The sequence below is a fragment of the Capricornis sumatraensis genome, chromosome 5, assembly GCF_032405125.1.
Source record: "Capricornis sumatraensis isolate serow.1 chromosome 5, serow.2, whole genome shotgun sequence".
NCBI classification, from domain to species: domain Eukaryota; kingdom Metazoa; phylum Chordata; class Mammalia; order Artiodactyla; family Bovidae; genus Capricornis; species Capricornis sumatraensis.
In genome coordinates, this window is record NC_091073.1 from 68175340 (window position 1) to 68200507 (window position 25168).

At 39.2% G+C, this 25168-nt stretch overlaps 1 protein-coding gene across 6 annotated transcripts in view; it reads right to left on the reverse strand.

Annotated features, from left to right (window-relative positions):
- The window catches only part of BBS9 (Bardet-Biedl syndrome 9), a 461875-nt gene that overhangs the window by 73629 nt on the left and 363078 nt on the right, over positions 1 to 25168 (reverse strand). For all 6 annotated transcript variants that reach the window (XM_068972538.1, XM_068972537.1, XM_068972536.1 and 3 more), the window contains one exon: positions 23372 to 23554. In XM_068972538.1, coding sequence (XP_068828639.1) covers positions 23372 to 23554 — 183 coding nt within the window. The remainder of the gene's footprint in view (positions 1 to 23371; positions 23555 to 25168) is intronic.

Here is a 25168-nt window from a genome sequence, read left to right on the forward strand (position 1 = left end):
ATAAAATTTAAAAAAGTGAAACCAAGCTGGATGGCCTATGTAGCAGTTTAAGCTTTTTAAACCCATCACTAATAAAATGAAACCCTCCCCAGCATCATCCATTCTTATCTTAAACTGAAATGACTTATTGGACTTAATGGAGTTCTCCAGTTCTTGGTGATGCTTCAAAAGCTGTAGAAATCTTAATTCAGATTTTAACCAAAAGTAGAACAAACTGCCAGGCTTATCAACACAGTATTATGAAAAATAAAACACACTGCTTCCTATCAGGTGAAAATCTAAAGCCTTTTTGACAAACGGAAGCTTAGCAAACTTCATGCAGTTTAACAGCAATACAGGCAGAAAGCACAAGGTTGCTTCAAACCAACCTACTCTGATCCTTTTCTAAGTTACATTTTGCTAAGAAATCTGCATTTGACCTATACTCTCATGCTGATCCTGAAGCTTTAGATAGAAGGAACACAAAGTAGATTACCTGAATTATCAGGAAACTTGATCCTGGATAGCCATATTCAATTTTAAAACAAAACATTAATGATGTTTCACCTAGACAAACATCTTGCCTAAGCATTCAAGTTTGCTTCAGGCAAAAGTTTCCAGTCACAGGTACTATTCTGAAATAACTTACAAAACTATTAAGACTGAAAAATAAAATTGATAATGAATATTCAGGGGGAACCTGCTTCTGGTGATGGTAAATTAGATCATGTGGGCCGATTATCCCACTGAGAATAACTAGAAAAAAATATATACAAAAAATCACCTCTTTGAAGGTATAGGGAAGCTAACAAGATAGTAGTTACCAGGTCAAGATCCAGGGGACAAGGGAGGCCCAGGAAAGTGAGTTCTGAATTTGCGGCTGCTTTTCCCTCTGAGGTCTTTAGTTACCTGGCCTAACTTGTAGTGCTGGGTCCTTCAATTACTCCCCACTTTACACGATGATTTATGCTTGCTTTTGTATTTCCTTGCAGGAGGCAGCAAGGGTCATGAAAGTTAGAAGTCTGAAGACCTAGGCTAAACCTTTCCTTATAAGCTGTATGTCTCCAGGAAAGTTATTTTAGGTCTCAGCGTCTCAGTTTTCTCATCAGTTAAACAAATCAGAAAAGTAATTTCCTTTGCCAGGCACTTTCAGACTTAACGAGACATGTTTATCAATCATGGGGAGGCTTCCCAAGTGGTGTTAGCGGTAAAGAACTCATCTGCCAAAGAAGGAGACACAAGAGATATGGTTCAATCCCTAGGTCAGAAAAATCCCCTGAAGTAGGAAATGGCAATCTGCTCCAGTATTCTGGCCAGAAAAATTCAAAGGACAGAGGAGCCTGGTAGGCTATAGTTTATGGGGCCACAGAGAATCAGACATGACTGGATGAATAAGCACTGGCACCATTTATCAACTGTAGTTCTTTAATTATTTAATCCCATGTTATTATTCTTACTTCTGGAAATACTCTCTAAAAGTTGATCTTGTGAATAATAATTACACTAAAAATAATAACAACAAAAGCAACAGCTGTTTAGGATCACTTATGTACTAGAAAGTACGCTAAGAAATCTATAAACATTATTTGTACTAATAAATATTTATCCTGTGAAGTTGGTGCTATAACTTCCAACTAAGGTGCTAGATGTAAAGTAGTTTAAAGTAAAAAAGTTTATCATAAATAACACAATTATTAAAAGTTAGAACTGTAATGGGATCCAGGACTGCATGGCTCTAAATCCCATGTTCTTGGCTACTTGGCGAGAACTTTTTTTCCCATTCCATCATGTGTGTCTTTCAGTCTATTGTCATCAAGTCACTTTAGGCAGAAAATATCATATGAGGTCTTTCCCTAGAAAATTTATGGTCACAAAATTTATATCAGCTTCTTTATCCAAATAAATAATCTGTGTATAATTAAATAAGATTTTAATGCACAATCAAAAAGCATTTGTGCCAGTTTGTATGGGTCAAGTCTACCAAAGTCTACCTTTTACCTGCCTAGACTACTATAACTGACATGTAGGAACTGCCTTGGGACACCACATCCCTTGAAAACATAACAATGGTCAAACTTGACTTTGATGGGTCTGAGTTATCGATGCTCAATCCAGGGACTCATTATTGAGAATACTTGGAGAGGACATTTTTATTTTGGAATCAAAAGACACATGAGGTCACAGACTCCCCAAATATCCCTATATCTGACAAAGTCCGAGAAAAATCTTATTGAAGTTAGGACAAGAGAAGAACCGTTTGAATAAACTGAAGGGGTCAACTTCTTCCTAATACACTATATTCTTAAAAATATCAAAGAATAAGAAATAACCAAACTCGAGGAAAAAAGTCCCAAAATACATGAAACTGATTTAAGTGTAAAGCATTTTTCTCTAGAATTCTTTTCTTTTTGTTTTTCTTTCTTCCCTTTAATTAGTTTCGCTTTTAGGACCACTCCACCCAGAAGCTTCACTATTTTAAGATTTGCTTACCTACTTCTTTCTTGGTCAAAGCCACCGGTGGATCTGAGATAGCTATAGGAAAGTCCACCTACTAGAATTCTATTTCTATTTTCTTTCAAATAGAATTCAAATTTGAAGAAAAAAGTATAGAGAATGGGATCTGAAATGATTGGCTGTATACCACTCAAAGTTTGTGTCATTTTTCACAGCAATCAAGCTAAGGTAACAGTAACATAGGGGGCTTCCCAGGTGGCTCAGTGGTAAAAGTATTCACCTGCCAATGCAGGAGATGCCGGTTCCACCCCTGGGCTGGAAAGACCTCCTGGAGGAGGAAACTGCAACCCACTCCAGTATTCTTGCCTGGAGAATCCCATGGACAGAGGAGCCTGATGAGCTGGTTGCAAAGAATCAGACATGACTGAGCTTGAGTGACTGATCACACACAGCAGTAACATAGTAGCACTGACCTCAAATAGCAATTATTTATGAGATGGTATGCATATCCCTAATTAGTGATCCTAATTTCAAATGTTTTGTCCATTTAATACAGCACTAGTTTAAGTCCATATAAGCATTTATTTATTTATTTATTTCTCTTAAATTTTTTTTTATTTTTTTTTAATTTTAAAATCTTTAATTCTTACATGTATTCCCAAACATGAACCCCCCGCCCACCTCCCTCCCCATAACAACTCTGTGGGTCATCCCCATGCACCAGCCCCAAGCATGCTGTATCCTGCGTCAGACATAGACTGGCGATTCAATTCTTACATGATAGTATACATGATAGAATGCCATTCTCCCAAATCATCCCACCCTCTCCCTCTCCCTCTGAGTCCAAAAGTCCGTTATACACCACTGTGTCTTTTTTCCTGTCTTGCATACAGGGTCGTCATTGCTATCTTTCTAAATTCCATATATATGTGTTAGTATACTGTATTGGTGTTTTTCTTTCTGGCTTACTTCACTCTGTATAATCGGCTCCAGTTTCATCCATCTCATCAGAACTGATTCAAATGAATTCTTTTTAACGGCTGAGTAATACTCCATTGTGTACATGTACCACAGCTTTCTTATCCATTCATCTGCTGATGGACATCTAGGTTGTTTCCATGTCCTGGCTATTATAAACAGTGCTGCGATGAACATTGGGGTACATGTGTCTCTTTCAATTCTGGTTTCCTCGGTGTGTATGCCCAGCAGTGGGATTGCTGGGTCATAAGGTAGTTCTATTTGCAATTTTTTAAGGAATCTCCACACTGTTCTCCATAGTGGCTGTACTAGTTTGCATTCCCACCAACAGTGTAGGAGGGTTCCCTTTTCTCCACACCCTCTCCAGCATTTATTGCTTGCAGATTTTTGGATCGCAGCCATTCTGACTGGTGTGAAGTGGTACCTCATTGTGGTTTTGATTTGCATTTCTCTGATAATGAGTGATGTTGAGCATCTTTTCATGTGTTTGTTAGCCATCCATATGTCTTCTTTGGAGAAATGTCTATTTAGTTCTTTGGCCCATTTTTTGATTGGGTCGTTTATTTTTCTGGAATTGAGCTGCATAAGTTGCTTGTATATTTTTGAGATTGGTTGTTTGTCAGTTGCTTCATTTGCTATTATTTTCTCCCATTCAGAAGGCTGTCTTTTCACCTTGCGTATATTTTCCTTTGTTGTGCCGAAGCTTTTAATTTTAATTAGATCCCATTTGTTTATTTTTGCTTTTATTTCCAGAATTCTGGGAGGTGGATCATAGAGGATCCTGCTGTGATTTATGTCTGAGAGTGTTTTGCCTATGTTCTCCTCTAGGAGTCTTATAGTTTCTGGTCTTACATTTAGATCTTTAATCCATTTTGAGTTTATTTTTGTGTGCGGTGTTAGAAAGTGATCTAGTTTCATTCTTTTACAAGTGGTTGACCAGTTTTCCCAGCACCACTTGTTAAAGAGATTGTCTTTACTCCATTGTATATTCTTGCCTCCTTTGTCAAAGATAAGGTGTCCATATGTGTGTGGATTTATCTCTGGGCTTTCTATTTTGTTCCATTGATCTATATGTCTGTCTTTGTGCCAGTACCATACTGTTTTGATGACTGTGGCTTTGTAGTAGAGCCTGAAGTCAGGCAAGTTGATTCCTCCAGTTCCACTCTTCTTTCTCAAGATTGCTTTGGCTATTCGAGGTTTTTTGTATTTCCATACAAATCTTGAAATTATTTGTTCTAGTTCTGTGAAAAATATGGCTGGTAGCTTGATAGGGATTGCATTGAATTTGTAAATTGCTTTGGGTAGTATACTCATTTTCACTATATTGATTCTTCCGACCCATGAACATGGTATATTTCTCCATCTATTAGTGTCCTCTTTGATTTCTTTCACCAGTGTTTTATAGTTTTCTATATATAGGTCTTTAGTTTCTTTGGGTAGATATATTCCTAAGTATTTTATTCTTTTCGTTGCAATGGTGAATGGAATTGTTTCCTTAATTTCTTTTTCTACTTTCTCATTATTAGTGTATAGGAATGCAAGGGATTTCTGTGTGTTGATTTTATATCCTGCAACTTTACTATATTCATTGATGAGCTCTAGTAATTTTCTGGTGGAGTCTTTAGGGTTTTCCATGTAGAGGATCATGTCATCTGCAAACAGTGAGAGTTTTACTTCTTCTTTTCCAATTTGGATTCCTTTTATTTCTTTTTCTGCTCTGATTGCTGTGGCCAAAACTTCCAGAACTATGTTGAATAGTAGCGGTGAAAGTGGACACCCTTGTCTTGTTCCTGACTTTAGGGGAAATGCTTTCAATTTTTCACCATTGAGGATAACGTTTGCTGTGGGTTTGTCATATATAGCTTTTATTATGTTGAGGTATATTCCTTCTATTCCTGCTTTCTGGAGAGTTTTTATCATAAATGGTTTTAAAAATATTTATTTAGAGTCCACTGATATAAGATGTTATACCAAACATTATGAAGTTAAAAAAAAAAAAGGTGAATCAGATATGGTTCCTATCCTCAAGTGACAATTAAGAATGTATACAAAAATATAATGATGAAGAAAATGAAATGTGTTTAGAGAGAGGTACAGATAATGTGCTTTAAGAATGCTTTTCTTTTAGTTCCCTTCCTAGAATGATATCAAGAATTATCTGTCAGCAATAAAATTTAAGACAGGAAGATCTCTGTCTACATTATGAGATACCATCCTGTCAGTTTTGTGCAAAAATCAATGATATTGTTGAGTTCATATTAGTGCTATGTGAAGCAAACAAGTAGACTAAATTTATCAGCATTTTCTAGTACAGAATGCAGAGTAGGTACACAAAATACAAAATAAAAATTACTATTATCCTTGTTTGAGTAGCCATATTGAAGAATAAAACTTCAGTATGACCACCTGGTCAAAAGTTCCCCAATGAGTCAGGTTTCACTTTTGAGAGGCTACTCAGTTTGGGTTCAAATCTTGCCTCTGCTATTTTCCAGCTATATGACCTTGGGCATATTTCCTCATTTATAAATTGAAAGTAATAGTCATGAAGCAAGGATGTGGGTGCCGGTAGTATATCTGACAGCTGGTCCAAAAGGTGTCAGTGGGAAGTGAGAGGGAGAAGGTGGAGAAGGCAATAAACTGCTGGCTGTGAACAGGTACAGCCTTAGGTAACTAGTGCAGTCTTCCTGGACTACTCTGGGAGGTGGTGTGGAACATACCTCGGACTTTCCCAACTGGAGGGATGAGGGAGCTGGGGTATTAATCTACCAACCCTATTAGTCATTGACCAAGCACGGCAGCTCCACAGGCTCTGCCAAACAGGGAGATTCCTCAGTCAGAAAAACTGCAGGTGCCCAGCAGGTAGAAGCTTTCAGCAACAGCAGAAGGTAAAGAGATGTGAATGGAGTATGAACCGCGTCTGTTACAGCCCCTACTTCAAAGGGACAGAGTGAGCATTAAATGTGGCAATGCAGCTAGAGTCCTTGGCCAATGCATAGTACATAATAATGCTCAATAAAAGTTCATTTTCTTACCTTTTTTTTAAGTTGAGGAGGCAGGCCTATCTCTTCTGTGTGTGTGTGATTGTATATGTGTTATGTATTTAATTCCTCTCCTTTTTTTCTCTACAAAACAGGGATGTCTTCTAATTAGCGAAGTTTGAACTGTCATGTTGGAGATGACTCTTAAGAGTCCCTTGGACTGCAAGGAGATCTAACCAGTCCATTCTGAAGGAGATCAGTCCTGGGTGTTCACTGGAAGGACTGATGCTGAAGCTGAAACTCCAATACTTTGGCCACATCATGCGAAAAGTTGACTCATTGGAAAAGACTCTGATGCTGGAAGGATTGGGGGCAGGTGGAGAAGGGGATGACAGAGGATGAGATGGCTGGATGGCATCACTGACTCGATGGACATGAGTTTGAGTAAACTTCGGGAGTTGGTGATGGACAGGGAGGCCTGGCGTGCTGCAATTCATGTGGTCGCAAAGAATCGTACACAATTGAGTGACTGAACTGAACTGACTGGATTTATTTCTAAAGTTGTTAAAAATTATATGAAGATGTATATGACTGAATTTAGAGCCAATGGGTTAGAAAACAACTAACCACTGCATCTGACCACTGTCATTAAACCACAGAAATTAGATTACATAGGAAAGTGGAAAGTTTCACCATTTTAAATGCCGAAAGTGAAGCATATTCCTGCTAACAACATCAGTGATTTCATCCACATAGTCTCATTCACTTGATGGGAGAGAAGACCAGTGTTTCTGCAGTCCTCATAAATGACAGATCACTGAAATTAAAACTTACCTCATAACCATTCTACCAGAATTGGAAGGAGAGCAACCTTGATTAGTCAACCTTCATTACTTCTCAGTTTCTTTGTGGCTTTCTTTTCAAAAAGCAACAACTGGTAAGATTTTTTCCTATTTATATGGAATGCACTTCTGGTCAAGGATATCTGCTCCAAGACGGAACACCAAGGCAATGCCCTTTTCTATAACTTCCTGTCCCCAGTTCAAACCATTCACAAATTCCCAGTTAGTAAAAAATAACTCAAAATCTCTTACTCTGTGCTTATAATTATGTTCTATCAATTCTAGGGCATTGTTTTCATAGTTGAACATCTCTGCAACAGACTGTGTCAAACTCAATGGCATCTGACAACTGCTGGCTTACAGGCACCAGTCCAGCTCTTGCTGTTGGTGCCTGGGCATGCACATTCTTTGTCTTAGTAGCTGTTCCTACCATGTCACTTCAATTGACGGATGTTTAATGGCCATACTTCCCTGTCAAACTGATTACCTTTTAAAATATCAAAATTATACCACGATTCATCATTGAACAAAAAAGCTGTGTGCACATAAAGGCATGGAAACAGAATAGTTGGAAGTATAAATTTGAAATTAGTGAAGCAAATATTCATGACAGAAGAATGACAGCAATCCCAGATGTTCTTGTAAGCAAAAGCTACGTGCCTTCCAGAATATAAAATAAGAAGATAAAGAACCTAGAGCCTATTATACAGAGTGAAGTCAGAAAGAGAAAAACAAATATTGTCTATTAACACATACATATAGCTTGAAAAATGGTACTGATAACCTATTTGCAAGGAAGCAATAGAGACACAAATACAGAGAACAGAATTCTGGACACAGAAGGACAAGGAGAGAGTGGGATGAACTGAGAGAGTAGCATTGACAATATGTGCATTACCATGTATAAAATAAACAGCTAATGGGAAGATTCTGTATAACACAGAGAGCTCAGCTCAGTGCTCCGTGACAACCTAGAGGGGTGGGATGGGAGATGGGTTGGGAAGGAGGTTCAAGAGGGAGGGGATAAATGTATACTTATAGCTGATTCATGTTGCTGCACGGCAGAAACCAACACCACTTTGTAAAGCAATTATCCTCTCATTAAAAATAAATTTAAAAGAAACCAAGAAGATACAGATAGGAGAAATGTATTATGTTTTGTTACTGAGGTACCTGCACACAGATGACTGTCCTATGCCAAACAATACAACTAAAGTAAGAGAAATTGCCAAATCCCTGGGATAGGTGAGGTCTGCTTAATTAATGTGTCACACAAGACTCTTGCTGGAGCAGTAAACATCAATTTGCCTAAAATTTCTTGGTAACTATGGACAGAAGCTGCTTAATTTGCACCAAAAATGTGATTGAACTGAAGGAAAAAAAACGAAGCTTTGAGCTTAGTCCAAAAAGAAAATTTTTAGAATAAATATCAAAGGCTAAGAAAAAAATCATGAAGGTAAGAGTGGCATACGCCTAAGGATGCACAAAATGCTGTTCATGCACACAGGACAATGCCACGTGCAAAACCACGACAGTAATGACCTGCCATTGAAAGGTGACTGACGAGTATCAAACTTTGCATGTGAAGAAGTTTCAGGAATACCTTAACTAATTTATGTTGCTTTCCTCTTATTCAGGCTCAAGAGTAAGATGTGGTAGAATATATGTCTGCATGTGTGCATGCTAACTCGCTTCAGTCATGTCAGACTCTGTACGACCCTATGAGTCCTCCAGGCTCCTCTGTCCACAGGATTCTCCAGACAAGAGTGGGTGGCCACGCCCTCCTCCAGGGGATCTTCCTGACCGAGGAATCGAACCCATGTCTCCTAAGTCTCCTGCATTGGCAGGTGGGTTCTTTACCACTAATGCCACCTGGGAAGCCCAAAACATATGTCTAAGTAAGTCTAAAAGCTCTTTCAATAATTACCTAAAAAACTAAGTGATAAAAAATACTATGTCATAGTTTACTTGGCTGTGTTTTTTTCTAAGTGGCCCATAAAATAATACTGTCACTAACAATGGATGGCATCCTATTGTTGAAATAGTAGTAACAAAAGCTACTCATTCCTGGAGATTGTACATGCCCAGAACTACATTTGGCACTTCGATGTTCAAGCTGGTTTTAGAAAAGGCAGAGAAACCAAAGATCAAATTGCCAACATCCGCTGGATCATCGAAAAAGCAAGAGAGTTCCAGAAAAACATCTATTTCTGCTTTATTGATGATGCCAAAGCATTTGACTGTGTGGATCACAATAAACTGTGGAAAATTCTGAAAGAAATGGGAATACCAGACCACCTGACCTGCCTCTTGAGAAACCTATATGCAGGTCAGGAAGCAACAGTTGGAACTGGACATGGAACAACAGACTGGTTCCAAATAGGAAAAGGAGTATGTCAAGGCTGTATATTGTCACCCTCCTTATTTAACTTATATGCAGAGTACATCATGAGAAACATTGGACTGGAAGAAGCACAAGCTGGAATCAAGATTGCCGGGGGAAATATCAATAACCTCAGATATGCAGATGACACCACCCTTATGGCAGAAAGTGAAGAGGAACTAAAAAGACTCTTGATGAAAGTGAAAGAGGAGAGGGAAAAAGTTGGCTTAAAGCTCAACATTCAGAAAATGAAGATCATAGCATCCGATCCCATCACTTCATGGCAAATAGATGGGGAAACAGTGGAAACAGTGTCAGACTTTATTTTTGGGGGCTCTAAAATCACTGCAGATGGTGACTGCAGCCATGAAATTGAAAGACTCTTACTCCTTGGAAGGAAAGTTATGACCAACCTAGATAGCATATTCAAAAGCAGAGACATTACTTTGCCAACAAAGGTCCGTCTAGTCAAGGCTATGGTTTTTCCGGTAGTCATGTATGGATGTGAGAGTTGGACTGTGAAGAAGGCTGAGGGCTGAAGAATTGATGCTTTGGAACTGTGGTGTTGGAGAAGACTCTTGAGAGTCCGTTGGACTGCAAGGAGATCCAACCAGTCCATTCTGAAGGAGATCAGTCCTGGGATTTTTTGGAAGGAATGATGCTAAAGCTGAAACTCCAGTACTTTGGCCACTCATGCGGAGAGTTGACTCATTGGAAAAGACTCTGATGCTGGGAGGGATTGGGGGCAGGAGGAGAAGGGGACGACCGAGGATGAGATGGCTGGATGGCATCACAGACTCGATGGACGTGAGTCTGAGTGAACTCCGGGAGTTGGTGATGGACAGGGAGGCCTGGCGTGCTGCGATTCATGGGGTCGCAAAGAGTCAGGCATGACTGAGCGACTAAACTGAATTGAACTGAACTGATACATTTCCTCAATTAGTCCTACTACAAATCTTAAGAGGTTTATAAAGGTGTCCTTAACACCTGCTCACCTTTGACAAGTAATTTCCAAATGAGTTTATATGCGTAATATTTTTAAAAATATGGTTTAGCACTTTCTGTGGTAGCATTAATCAGAGCAGCAATAGTAGTAGCAGTAATGGTGGCGATGATGGTGGTGGTAGTAGTAATAGTAATATTCTGGTCCTCCAGTTGACATAGATAACTAAACATCAAAACCCTGAATCTAAAAATGATAGTGAAGACGCCCAAAGGAGGCTCAGTATATGGTGTAGCTCATTGAGAAAAACAAGCAATGCCACTTGCTTACTCTGTGTAAGAAACAGAATTTTGAGAGGTATTATTGAAGAAGAAATTCTTATTATATACATCTTTTTATTCAATGTCTTTTTGAATTTTTATTGTGTTTCAGTAATACATGAACAGTAGGCCATCAGTTCAGTTCAGTCGCCCAGTTGTGTATGACTCTGTGACCCCATGAATTGCAGCATGCCAGGCCTCCCTGTCCATCACCAACTCCCAGAGTTCACTCAGACTCATGTCCATCGAGTCAGTGACGCCATCCAGCCATCTCATCCTCGGTCGTCCCCTTCTCCTCCTGCCCCCAATCCCTCCCAGCATCAGAGTCTTTTCCAATGAGTCAACTCTCTGCATGAGGTGGCCAAAGTACTGGAGTTTCAGCTTTAGCATCATTCTCTCCAAAGAAATCCCAGGACTGATCTCCTTCAGAATGGACTGGTTGGATCTCCTTGCAGTCCAAGGGACTCTTAAGAGTCTCTCCAACACCACAGTTCAAAAGCATCAATTCTTCAGCGCTCAGCCTTCTTCACAGTCCAACTCTCACATCAATACATGACTACTGGAAAAACCATAGCCTTAGCCAACCCTAATAAAGGCCAGATTATGCAGTTAAGAAAATACATAGTAGAAAAAAGGATATACCTAAAACACAAAAAAGAAATTTCATGCGTAACAGCTCTTCAGATGCTGGCATAGCCCTTCTCCCAACCTTACTGTGTGAAAGGCAGGGAGTCTCTGGTTCTAAGCACCTGAAAACTGGCAGATTCCTCACTCAGCACAAACTGGGTTTTCCATCAAACTCTGGGCGTGCCTTCATGAGAAACGCATTGGAGAGCCAAGTTCACGCACTTTCTTAATGTCATGTTCTTCTGTACCAACTGCTTCCTGGTTCAGTATGTTGTTCTTTGGTTGCTAAATCATGTCCCACTCTTTTGTGACCCCACAGACTGCAGTCCACCAGGCTCCTCTGTCTGTCGGGTTCTCCAGGCAAGAATACTGGAGTGGTTGCCATTTCCTTCTCCAGGGGATCGCCCTGACCCAGGGGTTGAACCCATGGCTCTTGTTGCATCTCCTGCATTTGCAGGAGGATTCTTTACTGCTGAACTACCAGGGAAGCCCTGTTCAGTGGGAATATAAAGTAGAAAGTAAGGTGAAATCAAATCTAGATGGCCACTCTCATCTCCCTTCCAAGCAGAATCAGTCTTTGAGATCTGGTCTCATTCACCAATGTACAGATAAGGAAATCAGTGCTTAGGGAGCTCCATAATTTATCTAATACCTAAGGATACCCAGTTAATTAAGTATTTCCTCTAAAAGAGATGTGAACGTCAGTATGACATAATATTCTATTCAACTGATAAACCACAGTTTGTATTTTTTAACTATTAGCATTTAGGTTGTTTTGGTATTTCACAATTATAAATGCAACATTATGTCAGCAAATAGATTTTCCCTTACTACTTTCAGTGCATTAACGTAAATTACTGGTGCCCAAATGTTGGATTAGTTTTACAGCCCACATTTTCCTAGAGGAATCTCTGGAAAGAAATATCAGAAATAGCTGTGTGTGTCTATTTCACTACATGTCTGTTAGTAGTATTTATTACCAAATTTGGCTAAATTAATACAGGCAAAGTGTATTTATCTAATACACTTATATATATTCAACACTGGTGAAATTGAAAAATTTTATGTTCCTTCAATTAAAAAAGAAAAATTTTATGTTAACTAATTTGAATTAATTGAAATAGATTTAAGGGCCTAGATCTGATAGATAGAGTGCCTGATGAACTATGGACTGAGGTTCCTGACATTGTACAAGAGACAGGGATCGAGACCATCCCCATGGAAAAGAAATGCAAAAAAGCAAAATGGCTGTCTGGGGAAGCCTTACAAATAGCTGTGAAAAGAAGAGCAGAGAAAAGCCAAGGAGAAAAGGAAAGATATAAGTATCTGAATGCAGAGTTTCAAAGAATAGCAAGAAGAGATAAGAAAGCCTTCTTCAGCGATAAATGCAAAGAAATAGAGGAAAAGAACAGAATGGGAAAGACTAGAGATCTCTTCAAGAAAATTAGAGATACCAAGGGAACATTTCATGCAAAGATGGGCTCGATAAAGGACAGAAATGGTATGGACCTAACAGAAACAGAAGATATTAAGAAGAGGTGATAAGAATACACAGAAGAACTGTACAAAAAGGATCTTCATGACCCGGATAACCACGATGGTGTGATCCCTCACCTAGAGCCAGACATCCTGGAATGTGAAGTCAAGTGGGCCTTAGGAAGCATTGCTACGAACAAAGCTAGTGGAGGTGATGGAATTCCAGTTGAGCCATTTCAAATCCTGAAAGATGATGCTGTGAAAGTGCTGCACTCCATATGCCAGCAAATTTGGAAAACTCACCAGTGGCCACAGGACTGGAAAAGGTCACTTTTCATTCTAATCCCAAAGAAGGGCAATGCCAAAGAATGCTCAAACTACCACACAATTGCACTCATCTCGCATGCTAGTAAAGTGATACTCAAAATTCTCCAAGCCAGGCTTCAGCAATACGTGAACCGTGAACCTCCTGATGTTCAAGCTGGTTTTAGAAAAGGCAGAGGAACCAGAGATCAAATTGCCAACATCCGCTGGATCATGGAAAAAGCAAAAGAGTTCCAGAAAAACATCTATTTCTGCTTTACTGACTATGCCAAAGCCTTTGACTGTGTGGATCCCAATAAACTGTGGAAAATTCTGAAAGAGATGGGAATACCAGACCACCTGACCTGCCTCTTGAGAAATCTGTATGCAGGTCAGGAAGCAACAGTTAGAACTGGACATGGAACAACAGACTGGTTCCAAATAGGAAAAGGAGTACGTCAAGGCTGTATATTGTCACCCTGCTTATTTAACTTCTATGCAGAGTACATCATGAGAAATGCTGGACTGGAAGAAACACAAGCTGGAATCAAGATTGCCATGAGAAATATCAATAACCTCAGATACGCAGATGACACCACCCTTATGACAGAAAGTGAAGAGGAACTAAAAAGCCTCTTCATGAAAGTGAAAGAGGAGAGTGAAAAAGTTGGCTTAAAGCTCAACATTCAGAAAACAAAGATCATGGCATCCAGTCCCATCACTCCATGGGAAATAGATGGGGAAACAGTGGAAACAGTGTCAGACTTTATTTTTGGGGCTCCAAAATCACTGCAGATGGCGATTCCAGCCATGAAATTAAAAGACGCTTACTCCTTGGAAGAAAAGTTATGAGTAACCTAGATAGCATATTCAAAAGCAGAGACATTACTTTGCCGACTAAGGTCCGTCTAGTCAAGGCTATGGTTTTTCCGGTAGTCACGTATGGATGTGAGAGTTGGACTGTGAAGAAGGCTGAGAGCCGAAGAATTGTTGCTTTTGAACTGCGGTGTTGCAGAAGACTCTTGAGAGTCCCTTGGACTGCAAGGAGATCCAACCAGTCCATTCTGAAGGAGATGAATCCGGGGATTTCTTTGGAAGAAATGAGGCTAAAGCTGAAACTCCAGTACTTTGGCCACCTCATGTGAAGTGTTGACTCATTGGAGAAGACTTTGATGCTGGGAGGGATTGGGGGCAGGAGGAGAAGGGGACGACCGAGGATGAGATGGCTGGATGGCATCACAGACTCGATGGACGCGACTCTGAGTGAACTCTGGGAGTTGGTGATGGACAGGGAGGCCTGGCGTGCTGCAATTCATGGGGTTGCAAAGAGTCGGACATGACTGAGCGACTGAACTGAACTGAATTTGAATTAAAGGATATGTCAATAAATATATGTGTAAATATTTATGTGTGGTGGTCTGGTTCAGTCTACCCATATCTTTTACCGTCTGTACAGGAAAGATCAAGTTTTTCTTACAGAACCCCCCAAAATTTGAGGTTGCTTACAAAGAAAGGGGGTAGTACAAAATGGAAATAGATTGCTTCCTTTAAAAAAAAACAACTTTTAAAAAGCTACACAGTTGTTGGAGGACAACACGTAATTGTGTAAAACATTATGAAAGTGAATGAGGTATCAATTCCCAAATACTTATATCCAACTATATGATTAATTTAAGCTTTAATTCTGTGAGGAAACAAAAGAATCTGTCCTTATATTCATTAGAATACAAGACAAGCACACAGATAGTTTTAGAGTATATAGAGAGCTAAACTATGTCATACCCCCAAGGGAAATTCAGAAGAGAATGAAAGCCAGAATAAATAGGAGGACACAAAAATTGATCTGCTTCTTAAAGAGACTGGATAGAAGGGTAAAGAAAGGACACTATTTTAGGTGAAGAAAGAAAGCTCTATTAGCCCTGGCTTGATGGAAAGAAGTTGTGTAGCCATGGAAACTCAGTGTTCCCAGAACGAAGTGGGGAAGCTGAGGAGTTGCAGAAAAAGAGTTTTCGAAAGAAGATAAAGTGGAGCCAAGTGATGGAAAATCCTGAATATCTGGCACTGGAATCCAAACTCAACCAGGGGCAAAGAGAGCCATGGAAAGCAGGTGTGTGACAGAAAAGCACGGGGCTGAGTCTTGCAGAGATGTGTAGGGCATAACAACGCAGAAATGGAAGAAAGGCTACTTCAAATGCCACTGCAGAAAGCCAGGTAGAATGACAAGGATGCAAGCCAAGGGGCAGTTCTCAGAAACATTTCCAAATGAACAACAACAGTCACAATAGGGTGACTGACTAAACCCAGAGGTGCAGCTCTACATGTGGTTACAGCACAGCGGGAACACCCGTTTTAGAGGAAAGAGTCACCAATTTTCAGGGGTACATTTCTAAAAGAAGGCAATGTCCCAGAAATGGCAAAATCATCTCTTTGTAATTAGTACACTCAAGTTGGGTAGAGTAAAGATATATATATATATATATTTAGTATTTTAACGGCTTCCCAGGTGGCACAGTGGTAAAGAATCTGCCTGCGAATGCAGGAGATGCAGGAGATGCAGGTTCGATCCCCAGGTTGGAAAGATCCTCTGGAGTAAGAAGTGGCAACCCACTCCAGTATTCTCGCCTAGAAAATTTCATGGACAGAGGAGCCTAGTGGGCTACAGTCCATGGGGTCACAAAGAGTCAGACACGACTGAGCACACACACACACACACACACACACACACACACACATTTAAAGTAAATTAAACTAATGTGACTACACTTCCAGCAGGAACCAAATTGGTAAGCATTATGAGGATGGTGATGATCATTACTGTCCTCATTGTGGTAGTAGGATTTTTACTTATTTTAAGTATTTATATTTAAATATTGTATTTAAAATGAGGGCTTCCCTCATAGTTCAGTTAGTAAAGAATCTGCCTGCAATGCAGGAGACCCTGGTTCAGTTCCTGGGTTGGGAAAATCTGCTGGAGAAGGAAAAGGCTACCCACTCCAGTATTCTGGCCTGGAGAATTCCATGGACTATATAGTCCATGGGGTTGCAAAGAGTCGGACACGACTGAGCCATTTTCACTTTCATATTTAATTCACACCTTATTTCACAAAGGATTTGAGGTGGCATACATTGAAAGTGGAGCTTCAAATAATTTTTTGTTCACTTACTTGGTCTCTATATTCTTAAATGCATGAATAATGTTAAATGTGTCCATGAAAGCATTGTTTCATATTTGATATACACAAGGAAAGATTAAAAAATTATACATCACCATTTGTTAATGTATTCTCCTTGCTCCTAATCTGATGTATTTCAACTATTTCAATTTTTAAAACAGCAAGCAGGTCATCAGAAAAGCTCTAAGATACATTATATTCAACTCTAGGGATGTCACCATAACATAACACCATTACATAACACCAGTTGCATCTAACTAGTAACAAGGCAGAGTATGCAGCCATTATGAACACAAAACTAATTCTTTCATGTTTATCTTGCTGGCTAAGATCATGGGAATTAGCAAAATATTTACTTTCTGCACTATGTTCCCATAGACAGTTATACTTGTGATGATACTTGAGCAGTCATAAAGGCCGGCTTGATACTGACACCAGACTTCCTCCTTTTGTTTGCCTTTTAAGAAGGGGTCATTAATAATAGTAATGATTAACCATCGCAGTCATCACTCAATCCAGACAGGAGGGACAATGGCCCTTACATCAAATCTGACCTGTGACGTAGAAGTCTTCAGGCCTTGTAAGTAAGTCTTGATAAGTCCCTCTGCACAATAGGGTTTCCTATTATAAACATCTGTTTTCTCACATGAACCATGTTGAAAATGTTAAAAATAAGTTTCTCTTTCCATATCAGTTTGTACCAGGAATAATCAATCAAAAAGTAAGGCTCAAGGTCCAAATCTCCTTCCTTGACTGATGTAAATTTCCATCTTAACTTTCCCAGGGGATATCAAACATCAGTACTAGGGAAGGTAACTATTAAGCCCTAAAGAACACAATAAAGCTTTTCTTTTTCAAAGAGTAGATAACATCTACTACAGATACTAAAAGCACTTTGAAAGAAAAGAAAGTGTCAGGAAAGATGCTATGCAATATGCCAATGTTCCTTCCATTTTTAGGACTGTACACAATCAGGTCGCCAAACCAGTGCTCTGTTGCTCTGTTCATTAGAGCTTCTTCTGGAATCAGGTGGAACACAGGAACATTTAGAGTAGAAGAATGAGACAGCCATCTGGAAACGTGCTGCTCCTTCTTGTTTTCCTGCCATCTGCTGGACTTCATCTTACAAAATCTTAGTCATCTAAGCTGTTTAATACGAAAATGAGAAGCAGATTTATACAGAGATTAGCAAGGGCAAAAAGGATTCACCCACATACCAACTCCAAGTGAGAGTAACTACCTGTGTGTATATTCAGTTACTCAGTCATGTCTGACACTTTGCAGCCCTTAGGACTGTAGCCTGCCAGGTTCCTTTGTCTATAGGGTTGTTCAGGCAAGAATACTGGAATGGGTTGCCATGTTCTCCTCCAGGGGATCTTCCAGACTCAGGGACTGAACCTGTGTCTCCTGCATTGCAGGCAGATTCTCTGCTGGCTGCACCATTGGGGAAGATCATTACCTAGAATGCTGTGTTTAAAAAATTCTGAATCCAGGTGTCAACGCAACAGGACAGAGTTCATGATGATTATAACATCTACCAAGGCCATATGAAGGGGGTGTAGCAGCCCTTGTAGCAGATTCTTGCCTCTTCGTTGCGCAAATGCACACGTCTCCCCAGACGATTCTTGTTCCTAGAACATCTGGTTATTGTGCATATGACCAGGCTGATCCCACACCACCAGAAATAAGGGCTGCTAATGCAAACACCATGGCATAACTATATGTCAGTGGTCTACCCTGCTTTCACCAATTTGTTAAAATGTGCCGAAGTTCTTAACTCAACTGACCCTTTCTCTCTTAATTTCTCTCTTAATGACTGATAGTGCCATGCAACAGAAACCTCTGCCGTGATGGAGATGTTCTCTATCTGCACTCTCCAGTGTGACAGCCACTCACCACATGTGGCTATTGAGAAACTGAAATACAGCTAGTGTGACTGAGAAACTGAAATTCTAATTTCATTATAATTTACTTAAATTTCAGTTTAAAGAGCTACACATGATAAGCGGCTATCATGTTAGCCAATGGCTGCACAGGGCTAGAATATGCTTCCTGTAATGCTGAAGTAAACCAACAAAGGATGGGTACTAAGTCTATTTGGTTTCTTGAGGCAAGCTCAGTGCCTAGGACAGTACCTGAAACACAGCAGGTCTCAGTAACTATTCATTGAATGAATAAATGGATAATAAGTGGACCGGATATAAGATTTTTCCTCTTAAACCAATCCTGAGGTATGTCCAATTTTTCAACTTTTGGCTTCTAAGCAGCATTATGGGAGGGAAATGTGTGTAATATCACAATTAAACAGTCTCTTAGACTCAAAGCAATAACACATTGACCTAAATGGAGATTGTATTTTCCATAGAGTTTCAAGTAGACAGAGGGTCAGTAGAGGATTTAAATTTAATTCAAGAATTCAAATATTCTGAAATATCTTCAGAAAAGTTAGAATTTCCCTAATAGGTACTCTGACAGAACATTATTTTAGGCAAAACTTCTCCATCATCACAGGACAATAGAAGGGATAATACCATATTATCCAATCCAGAGATGGAATTGAATTTAAGAGCTCTTTTTGGAGACACCAAATAGAACATTTACTGTTTTGATTTTTTTAAGGTATATGGAGTATCCCTACAAAAACACATTTGGCATATAGAACTTTCAGCACCTTAAAAAGTCATGTATAATAGTCTGCAACACCAGCATTTATTTGCCCCCCAAAAGTATTGAGAAGTGGAAAAAATGGATAAGTATTAAAAAAGAGACAGATCAGAGAAAACAAAGATTAATTCTTTTCCAAAAGGGATGGTATTTTTTAATCATGATAATATAGTGCAAGAATGTCATTTTTCATTAGAAAGAATGATTCTAAATACTTTTGCTTTGTGAGTCTGAGGCTATTAAGAAGAAAATATTCCAGAGCTGACTATGGCGTCTGGCCTGCCTTGTGACACATGCCGCCTAAATGACAATACAGCAAACCAGCACGCAGTGCTACCTGAACTGCAAATAAAGCATCTTCTGAGCACTTTCTCCTACCTCTCACATCCTGTGGGGACATCTGACCTTGAACTGAGAAGCTCTTCTGAAAATGCTGCCCACATGTCTAAAGTTCTCCCCCTCCTACATGTATTCTGGCCTCCAACCTCAACCAAACCATCTAAATTGCATTCAGATTTTTGTGGTATCATAATAACTTCAATATGGGATATATTTTCAACTTTCTGGTCAGAGACTCCTTTCTTCCCCACCTCACCCTCCTTCCAAGTTATTTCAGTTTGCATATTTCATTTTCACATCTCAGCGGGATACCCATCACATAACATTTATTTGTGAGGTCTAAAGGCATAACATGGGGGATTGTGAACTAGCATGTCAAAACCACATACAGCATGTGTACGTCTTAAAGAATGAAAAAGGATTCCTTTTTTCTCGAGATACGTAAGCTGTCTCAACAGTATAAGTCCAAAGTGAATACCACAACCTAATTAAAGATGAAGAACATAACAAGCAGTACTAAAGTGTCTTTTTTGATTTATTCTTCTCCAAGTTATGTTTTTATAAAATGTCTTGTCTCATTAATGACTTCAACAGACATAACCAGTATACACACCTAATCTCACCAAATACGGAAGAAAGTTGAAGGAATGTTTTGGGAGGTATGATAGCAGAGAATACAGAGACAGGGTAGAAAGTGGCTTTTGAGAAGTCCATTCACCTGCCTATGAGCATACTTACATACTTCCGATAAATGCTGTGTTTAAAAATCTCTAGAGTCAGAAATACTACAGTCTCTCTCAAGACTCAATTCCTACATTTGAGAACATTTATTTCTAGGGAATTCTTCTGGCCTAAGAGCCAGCTTCAGGAACATGCAAGCTGTATAACTGCAAAGGGCCTCACATTCAGTTTAATGCTTTGTTGCCACCATTTTGAAATTCTTAATCATTTTATCTTTGAATTTGTGTTTTGTAAGTGACGTCTGATGAGACAATGAAGTGTGTGTGAGAAGGGAGGATGTGTGTACTATGCATGCCTCCTTCCTCCTTTCCTCACTTCACATGCAGCCCTCTAGCTCAGAATCCCCGTGGCCCCAGGATGAGTGGGAGTTCACGGAGACTCAAGCTAAGCAGAAGGAAGGCCTGTTCCACCAAGGCTGATTAAATAAAGGAACTGACAGCCCTGAGAAGCTTTTCATTTGAACCAGAACTTGCATGGAATGAAAAAAGAGGCAATAGATTCAAAGAAACAGAAAGGACTAAGGAAACCCACTAGACTCCTGGTACTTCCCTATATTATTGAATCACTTACACTGAAACTGATAACACAGAAAGAAAGGGCAGTAGAGTGACACAGAGCTCTTTTTCCTTCAGTCTTTCCTTATTCAACAGGAAGCTGAAGGTAGGGAATGTTGGAAGATGTGCATAGGTTAAGGGAAATAAAGCTTAAGCTTTGTGCAGTGATTCTGCGGTTCTATAAAAGCGAAGTACATATGCATGCAAAAGCCACAAAATACAAATTGTATAATTGTGGTGATTCTTTAAATTTTTCTTTGTTTAGGACAACATAAGTAATTAACAAGCAAACAATACCATGAGGAGAGAGAGAATGCAGAAACTAAAAGAAAACATGTTTTTAGTACCTGTTAAAACAGCACTTTAGCTTTTTTCCCTACTTTCTTGAACAATGGATCTGCATTTTCATTTTACACTTAGCCCCGTACATCATGCAGCTGGCCCTGCCCTGCTTCAGATTCGATCCACCGCATCTGTCCTGCCAAGTCACTCTTGTTAGTTTCACCCTCATCTCCATTCATTCACCTAACAAATACTGACTGCACTATGGTCAAGCATTGTGCCAGGCACTAAGAACAGAAAAAATAAGTAAGATATAATTCCTTCCCTCAAGTGTAGTTGAGGAGACAAATCACCATAAAAGGGTAGTAATATCTACCTTGCCTGGCTTTAGTGAGGGCTATAAATAATATACTTAAAGTAGACAAGCCACTTCCAATGATGATGAGCACTCTATCCAACTATCTCATTTAATTCTTATCACAACTTATTGGTCAGATAACATAGTTGTTTCCATCTTAAAGCTATAGAAGCAGAGATTTAGATCAGTTAAGAAACTTGACTGGAAGGACTGTGCTGTTAAGTGGCAGAACCAGGATCTGAGGTCACTCAAGTCTTTTTGACTACTAAATCTGAGTTCATAAGTGATAGTGAGGGCTTTTCTGGTGGCTAAGTGGTAAACAATCCACCTGCCAATGCAGGTCCAGGAAGATCCCACATGCCGAGCAACAACTAAGCTTGTACGCTACAACTACTGAGCCTGTGGTCTAGGAAACACAACTTGAGCCCACGCTGTGCAACTACTGATTCCTAGAAGTTGTAGAGCCTGTGCTCCGCGACGAGAGAAGCCACCACAATGAGAAGCCCGCACACTGCAACTAGAGGGTAGCCCCTGCTCCCCACAGCTAGAGAAAGGTCCATGCAGCAACAAAGACCCAGCACAGCCAAAAATTAATAGATAAATATTTTTAAAGTGGTAGCTATTATTTTATTAATATAATGCTAACCATTCTATTTTTTACTTTCTATTATTACAGTGTATATTTCTAGCTCCTCAAAGGCCTATTTTAGATGTAATTTTATCAACCTAAAAAAATGGGAATGCTAATTTTTTTCTAATTTATTTTTACTACTTTGTTTAGAATATAAAATGTAACTTGATTTTTTTTTTTCACTCTGACAATCCTTTGACCCAACTGGAGAAAATCAGACTCAACTGGCAAAGCTTGAGATTTTCAAAATCATGTTCATGACCTTGCTAAAATACAATACATAAGTTAAAAACATGTCTTTGGAAGCAGAGAGACTTTGATACAAACTCCACTATCCTCCAGCATCAGAAAGCCTAAATTTTCTCAAAATTTAGAGAGCCTAAATTTTCCTGTATGTAAAATGGTGATGAAAACAATACCTTAACTATATTTGTAGGTCCAAGTTTAAGATTAAGTGAGATAATCTTTGTAAAATACTTACAAGAAAATGTGGGGCCAAAATTTTAGTTTTAGTACTATTATCTTTAGTACCATGTTTTCACATGAGTTTAAAAATGGATATGAAATGACTTTTTTCTTGAAATGGTTTCCTCCATTTCAAAATACAAAAAAATAAGTTCACGGGTCTCTAATTTCCAAGAAGTATTTATTATAAATAAAGGCATGAAATAAAGGCATCTGGTGGTCATGTACCTCAATGGTTCAAGGCAACTAAGATATTCTATTTATATTATCCCTCACCAAAAACTCCAAATACATATGCCAATTGTCCCCCTTTTTGTTCTAAACTGCCTATTCACAGGATCAAGAATAAGAGAGTTTATAAATTACATATAAAAAACTACATATTTAAGAAAAGAACTTTATATATGTAACAAAGTATCCCTGTCATTCAGCAAGGCTATCTCAGTTCTCTCTAACCCTTAAAGTGACACTTACATTTAAGAACATAGAACAAATTAAAATGGCTGAACTGTTTTCTCTGGCGGAAAAGGAAAGGATTAGCTAATCTGAAGGTTTACTGCCATCACTCTGGCGGTCAAATGACTATTTCCCTGGCTCCTAAGTGACTGAAGAACTTATTAAAAAAAAAAAAATAGACTGGATACCACATAAAAATGGACCATATACCTATTTTTTAAACAGCTCTAGAAAAAAAAAAAGGCCTTTACTTGACATTTTTATTATGGTTTGAAGAAAAGGAAAACAGGATTTGGATAAAAACAAAACAAAACCAAGCTTTCATTTGATACCTTAAAAAACACGATAGGCATGTGATCTCTTTCTAAAACCACAACCTTTCTAATAGTGCTGGCTGTTACCACTGCAGGCGTGTGGGTCCTTACCAATTCCTGAGTGTCCTGCTGCAGTGGCAGAAATGCCGCTTCCAGAATAGCAATCTGGTCTGCGCTGAGCTTCTGCCACAGCCCGATCAGCAGAATCACCAAATGGGTGGCACTTTTCAGCCTGGTGAATGACTGGAACAGATTGTCTTGGTTTTCCTCGACTGCATCTGCTAGAGCGATTACCTGCAGAAATTACAAACTTCAGTTAGGGATAATTTCACAATTCTTGAGCCCTCAACAAATTACATTTGGCACACTCTTATTTTTCTTTAAAACAACTTGATGAACCTAGTCTTCCACAAACACAAGGTATGTTGAGTAATAAAGTTATCATTCATCTTTCGCTTCCTTCTTTTAAAAAAGTACCCAAAGTAATTCCAAATCCATATGGCCAAGAGATGAAAACATCCATGAAATCATCTTAATGGGGACATTGTTCAGTGTCTACCTCAACATCAATTCACTTTCTACAGTGTATGATAATAGTACATGATAATATAAGAAGCCTCTAATACAGTTATTACAGTGTTTATTACTAGTGACTAAGACTAATGAATTAAAAAAAATTTTTATCAGAGTAGCTGCATTTACCTTGGGATTTAAAATAATAACTTCATTTTACCCTTTTCAGAAAGTAACTGTCCTTCCTCTATTATTTTTTATATGTTACATGCTGTTGGAATAGCCAATATTTCTTGATTACATTTAAAAAGTAGACAATTTTCAAACATTTGACCAGCTAAGCAATGCCATTTTTAACACAAATGTCAGGTACCAGCCCACAGGGACCTGAAAGAAAAAAAAAAAAAGTGTTTGGGGTGTGTTAGCTTTACAGTGCCAAATCTACTTAGGATAAAATTGGCAGGAGTGGATAGAATTGGCTTTTTTTTCTTCTTCATCCTCTTGAATAATCCTGTGGAAAAAAGAACTAAAGTAACAATTGGATAGAACACGGAAGACTGCCCATTGGTGTTTTATTTTATTTTAATGTCTTGGTGAATTTTGTGCTCATTAAAAGTAATGAGCTGACTGGCCCAGAGGCTCAAGTCGTCTGACAGCCCCCAGAACAGGAATAGCAAAAGCCAAGGTACTGTAAGCTCCTTTCTACAAGTCCCCGTCAGCTCAAGGGACTAGAGCTCAGATGAGTTTCAGAAGTCTAATGTAGATGACCCATTTGGTGATATTTCATGGCTTACTGACACTGGCCCAAAGGGCCTATTTTTAAAAAAATCATCATTCAGACAAACACAGTCTGCAGCTGTGTGGTCTCCCAAATTCCATGTAGGAGAAAGGCTAGAGGAGGACAGTCCTTAGAGCATCTGTGAGGCACTGGAAAAGAGACGTAGGTTAGAGAAAGACAAAGCACCCCGAAGGCCCTTGCCTGACAAAGCCAGACAAACCAGGATTCTTTGCTACTTGGTTGAGGGCTTGCAGGAGTTATGAAAGGCAGTCACACATCACCTTCAGCTCTCTAGAGAGCCCTGGGAGTTTGGACCAAGGTCAGCACTAACAATAAAGCACACTGCTTACTGGGTGCCTACTACTGTGCTACTTTTCATTGCCTTTTGAAAGTACATGATATTCTATAACCCATGAGGATCTTATAATTTGTTGGACAGAAAACATACATATACAACCAATTAGTGGAAAGAAGCATTCCAGCAATAACGTCCTAATTGTGCAGAACAGAGAGTAAGTGCGAAAGAAGCTAGCTAAGGGACAAATTACTGTGGGCTAGAGTTAATACCCCTGGGGCCTCTTTAATTCAAATGAGGCTTGGAACTCATCCCTTCCCCA